The sequence below is a fragment of the Zychaea mexicana genome (assembly GCF_025766255.1).
Source record: "Zychaea mexicana strain RSA 1403 chromosome Unknown BDB00scaffold_6, whole genome shotgun sequence".
In the NCBI taxonomy this organism is placed as follows: domain Eukaryota; kingdom Fungi; phylum Mucoromycota; class Mucoromycetes; order Mucorales; family Lichtheimiaceae; genus Zychaea; species Zychaea mexicana.
In genome coordinates this window covers 391,231-406,041 of record NW_026516669.1, presented here as the reverse complement: position 1 = coordinate 406,041, position 14,811 = coordinate 391,231, and the positions used below count along the sequence as shown (strand labels likewise).

General features: G+C 43.4%; 2 protein-coding genes across 2 annotated transcripts; one reads left to right on the top strand and one right to left on the bottom strand.

Annotated features, from left to right (window-relative positions):
- Nucleotides 1-1,741: 1,741 nt before the first annotated feature.
- On the top strand, nucleotides 1,742-4,268 carry BDB00DRAFT_755583 (P-loop containing nucleoside triphosphate hydrolase protein; the record flags this gene model as incomplete). The annotated part of the gene is made up of 2 exons (XM_053118844.1): nucleotides 1,742-3,814; nucleotides 3,930-4,268. 2 exons carry the CDS (start codon nucleotides 1,742-1,744, stop codon nucleotides 4,266-4,268), a joined length of 2,412 nt encoding a protein of 803 aa, XP_052984400.1.
- An 800-nt stretch (nucleotides 4,269-5,068) lies between these two features.
- On the bottom strand, nucleotides 5,069-6,740 carry BDB00DRAFT_784210 (uncharacterized protein; the record flags this gene model as incomplete). The annotated part of the gene is made up of 3 exons (XM_053120443.1): nucleotides 5,069-5,194; nucleotides 5,363-6,169; nucleotides 6,291-6,740. 3 exons carry the CDS (start codon nucleotides 6,738-6,740, stop codon nucleotides 5,069-5,071), a joined length of 1,383 nt encoding a protein of 460 aa, XP_052984399.1.
- Between the last annotated feature and the right edge of the window lie 8,071 nt (nucleotides 6,741-14,811).

Here is a 14,811-nt window from a genome sequence, read left to right as displayed (position 1 = left end):
AACATGGCTGTCACCCTCATACAATTCAACGTAGCATCCCGCTTGATAGATTATGATGACTAAAAGTGGTCCCTCATAAGTTTTCATAGCATGATTTCCCCCAGTTTCGCTAGGGTTGATAAAGCGAAGTTGACGGAGGTCCAGCCAGACTAGTACGGACTATGGCCGGTAAAAGAATTGTTGCTTTTGGGCTGGTGATGCTTCATTTGAGTCCGATCCCAAGCAGATTACTTGATTTAAGGGATATATGAACGCACTCGAGTAGCGTCTGCATGGATGTTACTTTTTCGTCGGGAAACACTCGCGTTCCACAGACATGTAAGGTCTATCCACTTTTTTTGATAAGCAATGGGCTTGGGTTACCCACAATTCAGGCGTATGCTGTTCTCTAGCTTGTATCTTCCTTTGTCTATATCGAGCGTTGAGTCTTTTCAGTTGGACTTTTCTTCAGCACTCATGTACTTTATAGTAGTCCAATTTGTCGACCAAGCTGGGTGACGAGATAAAGTCAAGCCGCTATCGGAATCTGTTAATTGTAAATATTTGCTTAATGCGAACTTGCACTTCGCGCATTTGACGTAGATATCATCGCCGAACAAAAACGCTCGGTCCCAAGCCTTGAAATAGACGCAAAATCGATAATTGTAACTTATCTTGGTAGTGTTGTTGTTGTTGCCGCTGCTGTGAATTATGGTATCAGGGAAGCTTGTTGTTTATATTTTAGGTCGTGTTGGAGCGGTCGCGTTGGCAACAAATTTCTTTTTGAAGGATTGAGCAAGTATATATATTTGCTGGTTTTGCAATTTGCGGTGACTTGACAATCAATTTGAGTGCTGGCAAACGTGATAAGGCCTCGTCTGCTTTGGAGAAATGTCGTTATTGCAACAGCACTTATCCTGTTTTTATGGAAGTCATTCATTTCCGGCAAGGGAATATACAATTTATACTTAGGTTTGAGGGGATGGGGGCTGAATATCGTTCTTGAAGTTGATACTTGACAGCTTTATCAGCTTGAACCTTCCAAAGCATCCTCTCGACTAGTTTAGCCCAGTAAGGGGTTTCAAGGTTGAAAACCTATCTACTAATTTATAGTTTTTTTGGCTTTTATTATATGGAAGACTAGGTGATATGCGCCATTGGGCTTATAGTCACTTCCTTGCGGTATCATAATTATGATAAGGAAGGTAAGAACGGGTAGTGTGATATTGCCAACACAGAAGTATATATCTTACTTGGGAGTAAAAAGTTTGTAGGGAAGGTATACGGATGCGGGTTCATACATATCTAGTCTCAAGAAACCCTCGGTTGGGTGACTCAACCAGTCTATGCTCGGAGGGTCTTGATCATTGCTTTTTTTTGTATAATTCATTGATCATTGCCCGAACCTATCTAATATAGAATGAGTTTTGAAACCCAGTGCATTTCGTCCTTAAATCACATTATGGCCAAGAAGCATTGGAGCTCAAAATCCCGGGAAAGTCTTCAGGCAAAACTGCAACAGCTGTAGCATAGTTTTTGCAGCTGTACATAGCATTTGGAAACATCATTGGACCTTTGTCTTGACGACAAGCCACTTATACCGGCTCACACTCTACACATCGCACAGCGTATCAAAATCGCCGCCTTTCTGTGCCAAGAATATTTCTCCCCACTCGCTTCACCACAACGTAGTTTGAAATAAAAGTCGACGCTGATACAGCGCACCAAAAAAAAAAAAAAATTTGACAACCTTTCTAAGATCATGGCTGAAGACGATGGATTGCTGATCAACTTTAGCAGCCGTAAGCCCAATACCTCCAAAACCTCACAAAGTGTTGCCTTTCGAAAGAAGAATCTTGCTACCGCTTCTACAGGAACAAAGAAAGCGACAGTAGCAAAGCAAGCGCCAGTGATCAAGAAACCAGCAGCACCTGTAAGCACAGCAGCAGCAGCAGCACCAGCAACAACACCAGCAACAACAGCAGCAGCAGCAACAGCAACAACAACAACAACAAGCGAATCGATCCCTTCGTCTGATCTAGAACGAACATCACTCCAACAAAAGTTTGTTCATGGCAGAAATCAAGTTGTTTCTTCGATTTTCACTGCGAATCCAGAATTTAGGCAACCACTTGCCAAAAATATCAAGAGGAAAGTCAACGATATTCCAAGCAATGCACCTGTCGCCGACAGTACGACGTTCACCGGTTTGGGCATCGATCCCGATCTCTGCACTGGACTAAGCTCAAAACTTGGAGTTGAGGTTCCCACCAACGTCCAGCGCAAAGCGATTCCTACACTGTTAGGTCCATCACGGACTGTCCGCGATGCGACGATTCCAGATCACGACGTGGACGTCGTGGTGCAAGCCGAAACCGGCTCTGGCAAGACTCTCACATACTTGCTCCCAGTTGTGAGCCGACTTGTTGCAGCATCCACAATTACCAGTGACTATGCCGGATTTGGCGATCGAGCTATTGGCACCGTCGCTATTATCCTGACACCCACACGTGAATTGGCCCAGCAAGTTTTGCAAGTGCTCCAAAAACTCGTCAACGTCCCCAGATCACAAGACGTACGCCGACTTCATTGGATCGTACCTGGTCTTTTGATCGGTGGTGAAAACAAAAACAAGGAAAAGGCTCGCCTGCGTAAAGGTGTCAATGTCTTGGTCAGCACACCTGGTCGACTATTGGATCATCTCGAGAATACAAAGAGCTTTGACGTGCGACAGCTACGTTGGCTTATTCTCGATGAAGCAGATCGTCTTTTGGATCTTGGATTTGAAGAGACATTGACCAAGATTATGAAGCTATTGGATGAGCGGAACGGAAAGACGGATCCAAAGTACATCACTGCATTACAGCACAAGTTTTGGCCAGCCAAGCGACAGAACGTCCTCTGTTCGGCCACGTTGAGAGATGATGTCAAGCATTTGGCTGGTGTGGCGTTGGATCGACCTGTCTTTGTGAGTGGCAACGCTGTCAAGGAGAGTTTGGATACGGATCAGGACAAGGATGACGACGATATGATGATGGAAAAATACTCGACGCCCAATCAGCTCAAACAAACCTACACAATCACGCCGGCCAAGCTCCGGCTTGTCACATTGACTGCCATGATCCGGTCCTGCTTCTGGGACGCACAGCGGAAAAGGTCAAAAAACAGCAAGGTCATTGTGTTTTTATCCTGTTGTGATTCTGTGGATTTTCATTATGCCCTATTTGGGAATGCTGGCAAACAAGAAGATGGCGACGATAATGACGATGGCGAGCAAGATGAAAGCGATGATGGGAATGAGAACAAGGCTATGCACAAGGCGCTGAACAAGATCATGGGCAACAAAAAGGTGAACAAACCAAAGACGACGACGGATGACGATGATGAACCCGACCTTGGCTACCTGGTGAGTCAGTTGCTAAACGACGTGCCCGTCTACCGACTCCATGGCGACATGGACCAAAAATCACGCACACGGTCTTATCAGCAATTCAGCCAGTCATCCTCAGGCGTGCTGCTATGTACGGATGTCGCTGCACGAGGATTGGATATGCCGGACGTGGACCGCATTATCCAGTATGATCCTCCCACCGACCTGAAAGATTATGTGCATCGTGTGGGTCGTACAGCGCGTCTGGGAAAGGCAGGTAGTGCAGCGCTGTTCCTATTGCCCAGCGAAATGGATTATTTGGATATCCTCAAGGCACAAGATCTGTTTCCTGAACCGGTGACCGTTGAAGCTGTCCTATCGACACTCACGCCAAAAGTGGATTTCCACACACCTGCACAGGAACTGCAAAACAAGATGGAACAGTTTTTGCTGCATAATCAAGACGTAAGTTCATTTTTTCTGCATCAAGGAAAAAAAAAAGATGTTAGGACGGGGAGCGTAGTGAGTGTGTTTTGTTAGAAGAGGAATTTTAAAAAAAAAGACATTGGATGTACTGCAGAATGTCCTGTTGGCGCGCAAAGCTTATTGGTCCAGCATGCGTGCTTACGCAACGCATGCTAGTGCAGAAAAGCACATCTTCCATGTCAGGAAGCTCCACCTGGGTCATATGGCCAAGTCATTTGCGCTACGTGAAGCGCCGTCCAACCTGCAAGAGACAAGCAAAGGACAGAAGAAGAAGGAAGCCAAGAAAGAGCGTATGCCAGGCAAGGCCCACAAGAAAGCGAATCCAATGAAGAAACGGACGTTTGATCATGCGGACGAGTTTGCCATCACCAGTGCGGATAGCTTACCAACTGGTCCAACTACGCGGCAAAGGAAAAAGAGTAAAAAGACGTGATATTGCATACCCTCTTCCCCCCGAACCTACTGCTCTCAACAGCTACCAAGTAGCTCTCTCTCCTCCAAAAGGCTCGAAACTCAGCATGTACATATAAACAATTAACTACTTATTTAAATGTGAATATCTGCATATCAAACCAAGAAGAAGCGATTATATTTTGCACGGCCAGCACAAAACGTCAGGAAGATAGAGTGAATACAGCGTATTGGGGATATGGAGGATAAGGAAAAGAAGGAGGTGTGTGGTGATTTAGATTAGATATGGAGAAGAAGGAGAAGCAGCCGAGTATGAATAAGAGAGAAGGGAGGGGGGTGGTGTGGAGCAATAGTGAATGGATTATATGATACAATTGGGTCTGAAGGAAGGGGGGTTGCTTGGATCAAGACAAGTTTTTCTGCTTTATCTTTTGTGTGCGTTTTAGCTCATTGTAACAGGACGTGATAACTCATGTACGGACGATGTTGACGCCTCTTCGATTATGTCAGCCAGATGCACCGCTGGCCCGTTACTGCTGGCCTGCGCTGACAGCGTGCGCGTTAGCAAGACTGCAGAAGGATGCGGCGGACTGGACGACGGTGAAGCGTATGACGATGATGAGGGAGATGATCCAGCTGCCTGCGGCCGATCATCAGATTCATCTTCTTCGTTCTCCGAATCGTCCCGTCGCCAGAGATTCGGATATGACAATGGCCTTATTGTGGATCGACGGTGCTGCTTTTGCTGCTGCTGCTGCTGCTGCTGTTGTTGTTGTTGTTGTTGTTGTTGTGCTCGCTTTTCTGCAGAAGAAAAGGCCATTTTCAGCTTATCGACAAAGTTTGTAGCCGTGTTGCGTCGTTGATGTTGTTCTGAGTTTCGCCGTGAGTTTGGTGTGGTGGTGGTGGTGGTTGGATCCATTGCACGGGCATGTTGTTCATGATCTTGCCCTATTTTTGTTTTAACTCAAAATGAGCATTCTCCATAGCAAAACTTTCACACCTCTTTTTTTTTTTTTGGGTTGCGAATGCCCCCACCCCTTAACTTCTCTTAAGTGAAAATAAGAAACAGAGTTTACGAGAATGGGATTTTGGGAAAATAAAAATAAAAGAGTATACGGTACCTGATGGCGACGACGGGTTTGACAGGATTCCCGACAGGTTTGAGGGTGAAAGCACAAGGGTGGTGTCCAAGGGGTCTGTTTGATTGTGATGATGGAATGATGATTGCTCATGCTCTTCCCGGTGATGCTGCTCTGTTTGGAGTGGTTGTTGTTGTTGTTCAGATTGATGATGATGATGATGATGATGATGAAGGTCTCCTGATTCACGTTGGTCCTCGACTTGTATGTCATCGTGTGGAGTAGAAGTAGCGGCAATAACCTGCTGCTGCTGCTGCTCCTCCTCCTCTTCTTGTTGTTGGTGGTGGTGTTGTAGCTGCTGCTGTTGAGGTTGATCCTCCGTAACCGGTGTGGCAGGCTCCTCAACACTCGCCTCCAAGTCAGAATAGGTGCGACATAGTGGACACTGGAAGCCAGGATAGCTTTCGAGAAGGGGCCGTATGCATTTAAAGTGATAGCTATGGCAGCAAGGGGCAATGAATAATGCCTGGAAAGGAGCCATGGCGTAGAGACAAATGCAGCATTCGTCGACGGCACCACCGCTACTGCTGTGTCCGTGATCCTCCTCCTTCTTTACAATGTGTGTGAGTGCCGACGAGTGGATCAATGGCTGCGGGCGACGGTTCAGTTCGAAGCGCATCTTGACAGCTCTGTACATTTCTTCCACGCCGCCTTGGTAGTCCACACCCAGCTGGACAATGTCGCCATCGTGGACTTCGACAGGCCGACTTTCCTGGTTGGCTGCGCTGAGTCGTCCATGGTTGACAAATGTCCCGGAGGATGACTTGGTATCTCGTACATAAAGCTGTGTAAAGGAAGAGGAACATCATGTGAGTTGTGTGAATGTGGGTAACACAAGCGCAAAAAAGAAAAAGAAGGAGAGAGATATTGTGTGTGTGTGTGTGTGTGTGTAACCAACAACGTACTTTGCCATCTTCAGCATCCACCCAAATTTCACAGTGGGTGCGAGATACAACCTTGCTCTTGAATGAGACATGGTTCGTCGTCACGGATCGATCTGTGAAGCGGCCAATCTTGACTACAGAGCCCCCCTTGAGCTCGCGGTCAACAATGTCAAAGATCAGACTCCGTCGTGGATTATCAATGCTAGGAACGATGCGGACATGCATTGAGACGCTGCTGTTCGTTGTATTGGTAGTGGTAGTGGCGGTAACGTTGCTGTTGTTGCTGGTTTCGTGGGGATGGGCAGATTCAGACGATCTGGAGAGTCGACGGCCGAGGATGGTGGCTGCGTTCAAGGAACGTCGAAAAGAAGAAGATGAAGTCGTCGTCGTGGGAGTTGAGGGTTCCACACTACTGGTGGTGAGATGTTCAGGGTATTGTGATGCCACTGCGAGGCAAATAAAATCAGCCATCAAGGATGCTTGTTTCTTTTTTGGAGAATAAAGGGGGAGTGGGTGAAAAAGGTGACAACAAAGAAGAAGTGTGTAGTGGTAGTATTACTAGCTGTAGCAGTAGTAGTAGTAGTAGTAGTAGTAGTAGTAGTAGGAGTAGTAGTAGTGGCACTAGTAGAGGTAGAAGTGGTGGCCGTATCGATGGTGAAAGAAGAGAAGAGAAAGAGAGAGGGAAAGAGAAATGATCGTGTGCGTGAATGAAGGGTTATATAAGTTGACGGGGATTAGAAAACAACAGCAGCAGCAGCAGCAGCCCATCCCAACTCACCCCCAACCCAACCCAAGCCAACCCGTCACCCCTTCCATATACACACACACACACAAACACAAACACACACACGCTCTCATACTTTCTCTCTGTCTCCCATATAAGGCAATGTACCAGAGGAGAAGAAATCAGTGCCTCTTGTTTTTCTGGGGGGGGGATTGTATGGGAGGAATGGCAGAGTAGAGGAAGAATGAATGAGAGAAGGAAGAGGTGGGGGGGTTGGGGTTGGGAGTGAGAGACGACGCTATTGCTGACTGCTGCCCGGTACTAATGCTGTAAGCAACCTGAAGCAGCAGCTCTTCCAGTACGATGAGGCGGTGTTTGGTTCATACCAGTAATGTTATGTTATACGTCACAGACATGCTCACGCGATTCCGTCCCATTGTGGTACCACCCGTCAACAAAAGGGACAAGGTGGGTTGCACGACGACAGCAACAAGTAGTTATGAGAGAGAGTGAGAGAGAGCACAGAACAATGGCTACAGTGCCTATCCCCCTTTTTCAAATAAAGTATGTTCCTACAGTACTAAGAACAAAAAGTTGGATCTTTTAAAACTGAGGAGGGTTGGTGGTGGCAGCAGTACATAGTAGTAGTAGTACATAGTAGTAGTAGTACATAGTAGTAGTAGTAGTAGTCCTTAGTGGGTAATGATGACTCCTCGCTATGTCAAGAAACCACCTCCTATTGTTGTTTACGACTGTTGTTGTCTTTCTTTATTATCGCAGCACAACTATTACTCTAAACACATGCTATTTTTAAATCCAGAGGGCTGCAAAAATCGGCTGATGAAACCACTCTCACCTTACTTTGGGAGTCACCCGATTTCTCACTCTCTGTTTGTCGGATCAGCAGGCTGAGAGACTCTATAATCTAGAGTGAGGAGATATGCATGATGGTGGCGTCAGTCAACACTTAGTATCACTACACTCCCATCGTGTCTATGTGAGCACTTTTTGAGAATGAGGATCAAAGCACCACAGCGCCGCCGTTTCTCTTTTTCCTCTCCCTCTCGACGACGCCGCCGCCCCATACTGGTGATCAAGTTGGAAGGAGAGAAATGGACATCACCTTCTACTGATCCGGGGCTGACAACGGATGATTATATCGCGAAAATGACCCTGTATGTCTGTGCCTTGTCGGAAGCGATCAGCAGTTCCATGGAACTTGCTGCGTCACAACAAAGAAAAAGTGCTCCTATGCTGCTGCTGCTGCTGCTAACATTACAGATATCAGCGAGTAGTGGGTCAAAGGACTTTAACCTCACAAGTTTGTGTTTTTAAAACGTTTTAGGATGCGCAATGCAGGCCAAGAACTCTTCTTTTTTTGTTTCTTTGATATTCTCGCTATGCTTACGATGATTTGAAAAAGCGCGCGAACAAATTTTCTTTTGCTCGTTTAGGTCGTACTGTTATGATGATGATGAAGATGCTGCTTGGTGAACGGAGATAGAGAGACATAATACATCAATTCAACAAGCAGCATATGCTCCATGTGCATCATTGTACATCCTCAATTTCTTGCTTTTCATTACATAGCCCGTCTTGATGGAGTCCGGTGGTAATGCTGCTTACGTTACACGATCAGGAAACACGTTTTCTGATCCAAAAGACGCTCCGGCATGCTTTTTGGCCATGTCACTAATCAGCAAAGGAAGAAAAAGCGCAGTAGAATGATCGCGATTGTATTTACCAATAGCACACTCTTTAGATATTTTCTATCGCTTTCTATTTCGCGTGTCACTGATGTCGGATGATGGTGCCACTGGTGATGCTGCATTGCGTGACACAAAGCAGCCAAAGCTGGAGTTCTGCGACGTATCCTTCTTGTTCGTTTGATCTACTACCTACTTTTTAAACAATCGCGGGTCTGGTAATGACACTACATGATCCAAGTGATACGAGAATCGACATTTCCTTAGTATTGCTACTATTTATCGAGTGAATAATAACGCTACATAGTGGTACGGTATGTGATAACATACACGCATACATCATAGCAACACCCTACAAATTCCGTGAGGCTAGCATAGCTACTGTACAAAACAAATCTATCAATGCCAGCGTTACTTGCATCACGCTGCAGCATTTCTTCCTACCATTTTCATCAAAAAAGGCCTGCTGTGATAGTATCATGATGATGGCTTTCACACTGGGCCAAATAATACATCAGACTCTTATCGCTTGCTAATGCTCCATCCCATGTGAAAGTACAACAGGTGGCCACAGGCCTTATCGTCACTACTTTTCGTATGCAGTTTGACACTTTTCATGCACCCAAGCATGTCCAATACATGTACATGATTTTGCAGTAGGCCGCATACATCAGCTTATTACGAAGGGGCCGAATATATGTAGTGCGATCCATACTCGGCCACAGGTCCCGACGAAGAAGAGTTGGTTGAAGACAGAGCACGAAAAAGCGCGGGAATGTATCTCAAACTCTCAGCATCACAGCACACACTGCATGCCTAAGAAAAAAAGGAGGAGTCTATCTGCATTCTTTTCTTCTTCTTCTTTGTTAAACTCGATTGGCTATTGACAATGCGGGTGCTTCTGTCTTAATGTTTCATACGAGTTTTCCGAGGCTCCCATTCACTTTCTCTTTCTCCTGAACCATGTATATGTACTGCACCCGACAGAGTATCGAAACGTTCATCCAAGCTGCTGATATGTATGTATTTATCCATATTGCTTTTGCATTTATCTCTGCTGTCGGGGACGGGCGCACAGCTCTGCATTACAAGTTCCCTTCACAAACTAGGCTCCAATATAATAAGAATGATAGTTTGGACCCGACCTTGTTTTTGCTTTGCACTCAACAACTGGATCAGCGCTACACTTTTCATTCGAGGCATACCATGAGAATTCAGTATGTAGTGGTGTGATGTTAATTTTCACATAGGAGAAACATGCTGCAACGGCCAATTAATATGCTTCCAATAATAGCATGCGCATGTATACTACTGCAGCACGTTTAAAATCTCTCCTTTGATGCCTTTATTAGCAGATGCGGAACCTGACGTGATTTTGCCACCGATGATTTTCGTAAAAAGATCGCCCTGAAAATCCTCCCATCTTTAAAAACCGCAAACAAGCTACGCTGTAGTTAGAAGTTACTCGTGTATGACAGTAGCTATCCACTGGTCATATTCGCTGTCATTTACCTTAGAGTAACTATTACATACTATAACCAGTTGCGATCGTACTTTCCTACTATAGTATGTCATGTTCCTTTGTTATAGTTCATCTATCGTTTATTGCACAGTTTCATTTTTCTGTCGGTACCTCATACAATGAATCTTGTCAAGTTCCCCTTTACCATCAAATATGTATGTTACCCCTTTGATTTGCATCTGATGTCCGCATGTTGCGCGTTATCGAAATACATTACTACGGCAATTTCAACAGCTACATAATACGTTCGTGCACAACATTACATGTATACCATGAATTTATGAATGAGTAAGCTCTTAAGTATGCTTACACTCGGAACGCTACAGGCTTTAAAGTGAGATGATAAATACCATACAAACCAGCATAGCTTGAACATTTTGGAAAAGTAAAAGCTCAATCTGTGCACATGCGATTGTTTAGTAGACTGATCTCTTCGGGTCATTAAAGGTTTGCGCTTATATATCATGATGCACAAAGAAAAACACTTTGTTGGATTGTCCACTTAATTTATCTTATAGCTGACAACTTTACAACTAGCCCATGCAGGAATGCCTTACACTTTCGATTAACCAAAAAAAAACATTTTCTATTGCAAAAGAAGCTTTCCTACACCAGTTACATATAATGACGAGCGTTGTTCCCGAGTGGTGTTTCAGCAATACCATTTACTTAGCCAAGAGGCATCATTTTTTGTAAATTAAAATTTAACACCAAGCAAACAACACCAATATATTGACCTCCAAAACATTTAGAAGATGTGGATCAGTACACGATCTACTCGAGGATTTCGACAGATGGAAGGGGAGTACTTTCAAGCCAGCATCATAAGGGATCAATAATTTCCTTTATAACCTTTTATCACCGAAGTACGCGACCTTCTAAGCCGTTTTTTTCGGTGCCCAAATGGCGTCAAAAGAAAGAAAACAAAACAAAAAGACAGAAAAAAAGTGGCTTTGGACAGAATAAGAAAAAGCAAAGATCAAAGCTACAAGCAGAGAAGGGTGCTGAAGCGGCTGCTTATTTTTTTTTCTTTGCAAGCAGTAGCATTTAGGAATCACGAAGAACTCGGTCTTGGGACGAACTATATTATCGTAGGAGACATTGTCTGCTCTTTTGAGCGGTCATCCTTTTGGAAATAACGTTTTCAATAAAACCTTTCCTGTGGTGAACCCAACAGACATTTGAGAATCAGCTGCGGTGAAAGATCACAAGTGGTGATAAGCGAGTCAACAAAAGTGTGATGATCTTTAGAAAGATAACGGACAAGCGGTTCGAACAACACTGGGATTGCCATAATCAGGAAATCACACGAGAGCTCAAGTAGAACATTTCTTTATTCTCTACCAATACCACGCTACGCGAGAATCAAAAGATAATCCAGACTAGGACAAGGTACCAAAAGCGACTTCACTTTATCTTAGGCATTTAAAGAATTTTTAGGTATCAAGTGAATGCTATCAATACAGGAAACACTACTTCGCCAAGCGCAAACCACTGAAACTTGAGATATTGATCTACGATAAGTAAAGTTAAAGAAGAGGGATTTTTCGCAGGACTTCAACACATAATCTGTGAGAGTCATATATGACTCGGGTGCTGATTATGTGCGTAGTGCAATGAATGATATCACCGTCGATCACGCGACACTTCAGCGGTACCGATTTTCACCATACAATTCTTCGGAGTTTAGAGCTCTATGACGGATTATCTATAGTCAGCCCAGATGTGCATAACTTGTGTGCACAATGCGCCTCTGTAGGTAAAAGACTGCAAACGTATACTTCTGTATGTCGTGAAAAGGATATTTGCTGTTACGGTACCATTTAACAAATTACATAACATATAGTTTTACGGCACTCTTACAAAATTGGTGTAAAATGTAGACTACAGCACTCGACTTTTTACGTGTTGGATTAAAACTAGAGAGCAGTTCAGACTTTATTGTTGCAAACGTAGTATCTCATGAAAGTTAAGTCGAAAGTATTGATAAACAAGGTGCTTAATTGTAGGCTGAATGGGGATAGTAGCGCTGAGGTTTAACTGTATTATGGTACCAATAACTCTTCCTCCATTCTTTCATCAATAAGAAAATCAGTGGTTAATGTCAATCGAAGAAGTGAAGACTCGTATATCCACTATCATTTTGGATCAAGGGCTCGTTAAACGGGATTAACTTTTCTTGTTCGCATTGTGAATATACGTGGGCTCAACACCCAGTATAAGAATGCCAAACCAGACTAATGCATTTTTACAAATGGTTAGCAAAGAAATGTTCTTAGTGACGCAACCAAAGGAAGGATGCCAACGCTAAGAAAACGGCTCTGTCCTTATAGGCAAACAATTACATATTATGTTAAACCTATTGGCGTTGAAGAACATGTAGTTTGTGGTATCCTCGTCATGTTGACATCGCCAAGTGCCCAACTCTATTATTTGACCCGCTATTTTCCTATGTACCACCTTGTCAAAACTTCAAACAATTTTGCTTTACTACCTGGTGCTATCGTATCTAGACTTTGACATCTGCAGGTATGTTACCATTACGTTGATATACCAGTTGGATGTTTGCTTATCAACGTCTTCTATTGACCTATGACGCTTATTGCTGGCGAACGTAGAATATACGTATCTGTGCAAATGCCGAAAAACGCGCGAGCTCAATTGGGCAAGTGAAGAGATTTCGCAAATCAATTGTTGGCGGTTCGGTCCCGACCGCTTGGATTTTTGAAGACCTTTCACTCATTGGAACGAACAAGACACTATGTATGATAATAGAACAACTTTAATTTCTACAAAAGTTGTTTTCTGTTTCCATTCTCCACCACTTTAATCCATCAATTTCATTGACTTTTATTCCTTTATAATATGAGCGTGGTAAATGACATTGCATGCAGTATATGATAAATTCAAAAGCATTGTCTGCACGTAACGTAAGTTTCACTACATGTCCGACATATCATATTTTGGCAAACGTGTGACAATCTCTAATGTCCGTTAAGTAATCGTGTATGCACGTATTTAACGCATGTGTATGGTGGATCAAATAAGCTCGTCGATTTGAAGGTAAAGTGTAATATAGATTTCCTTTGTCAGGAGCTATTACTTGATTAACTTACATCAAGGAAGAGCAACAGCGCCGTAAGTAAACCATGTCAGAGTCTTTCTAAAACCTCCGATAGCTATCTCACTAACTGCAAATCAGATCATTATATGGCGTCGCAGAACAGCCCTCCAGTTCTCCGATGTACACATCATTGAAATGTAATAAAGACAGGGTGATTCAAATTGTAACAAATGTGAAATTGGCACATAGAGCAGCAGTATCACATAATGATAACGGGCATGCTAAATAGTCAAATCCGAAGAAATGTCGGTTGTTGGCATATTTACTTTGAGTGGTCCATTTTACAAGCTTCCCATTCTTCTGGTTATTTTCTTATCTATCACACCAAAGTCTTCTTCTCAGCGCTCCTCCTAACCTTCACTAACAGAGTGATGTACGAATAGGAGTCCATTATCTGTGTCCGTTTCTCCTACTTCTTGGCTCTTATTTCAATAATTCTCATAAAAGGCTACAAGAAAATCAACTCACTTATTAATAGTAAAAGACTGCACGTGTCTTTCTTGTCTCTCTTAAGAACACTTTTATTATACTGTAGGGAATAAAAATGCCAGCAAATAGCTAAACCACGTAAATAAGCTAGAATGCTAACTCCCGTTAACAGAATCAATAAGAAGTTAAAAATTGGTTTGTTGGTACGAGTGACACTATTGAAGTAGCCAACTGTTTATGCTGCTGTGGAGTATAATCTAATGTATGTGGTACGGTAAATATAGTGTACTAAATTAAGCACGCATGTAATAATGCAGAAGGAAAGTGGGTGGTCAGAGCTGCAAATGTTGTACCTAGCACGGCCGCGAACGCTCAAGGTTGAACAGACGATAAGAATGATCATTTATGGAAGAACATACGCTTCTCTGCAAAGTCGAAAAAAGAATATTTGGATGGCACTTTATGTAATAGACGCCTTACTCTTTGCATTTATGCAGACATAAACATAGGGGATATATCCATACAAATACGAGAACGTTAATCAAGCAGTTCAAACGACCAATAATGCATTAGTGAACCAATTTCATCATCCAGCAATTTCAAATTACTTTTAGCATATTGATAGCTTCATTGCTGTTGCATAAGTTTATAGACTTGGCTCTCTTCTAAAAGTAGCAACAGTAATTTATACGTATCACAACTGGCTCTTGCGATGAAGCCAGAATAATACGGATTTGGTAATGTTAACATCATGCAAGGTGGAAACTAACCTCAGAAAAGCTTAATTTGTTTAGACTACAGCATTATTGGCAATTTGCCGGTTGCCGAGGAGACTGGGGAGATCCACGGCGACAAGCATCACGGTACGAAGCAAAAGAAGAAGCACTTGTTGATCGTGGCTGGAACAAATTTGCTTCAAGTGATTAGCTGAGGAACAAAAAGTGCATCGTGAGAACTACTTTGCGTCTCAAATTTAGAGCATCCTAATAAACTTGGTTCATCGGCAATTGTTCTTTTGATTGAAAGCCACCCTGATC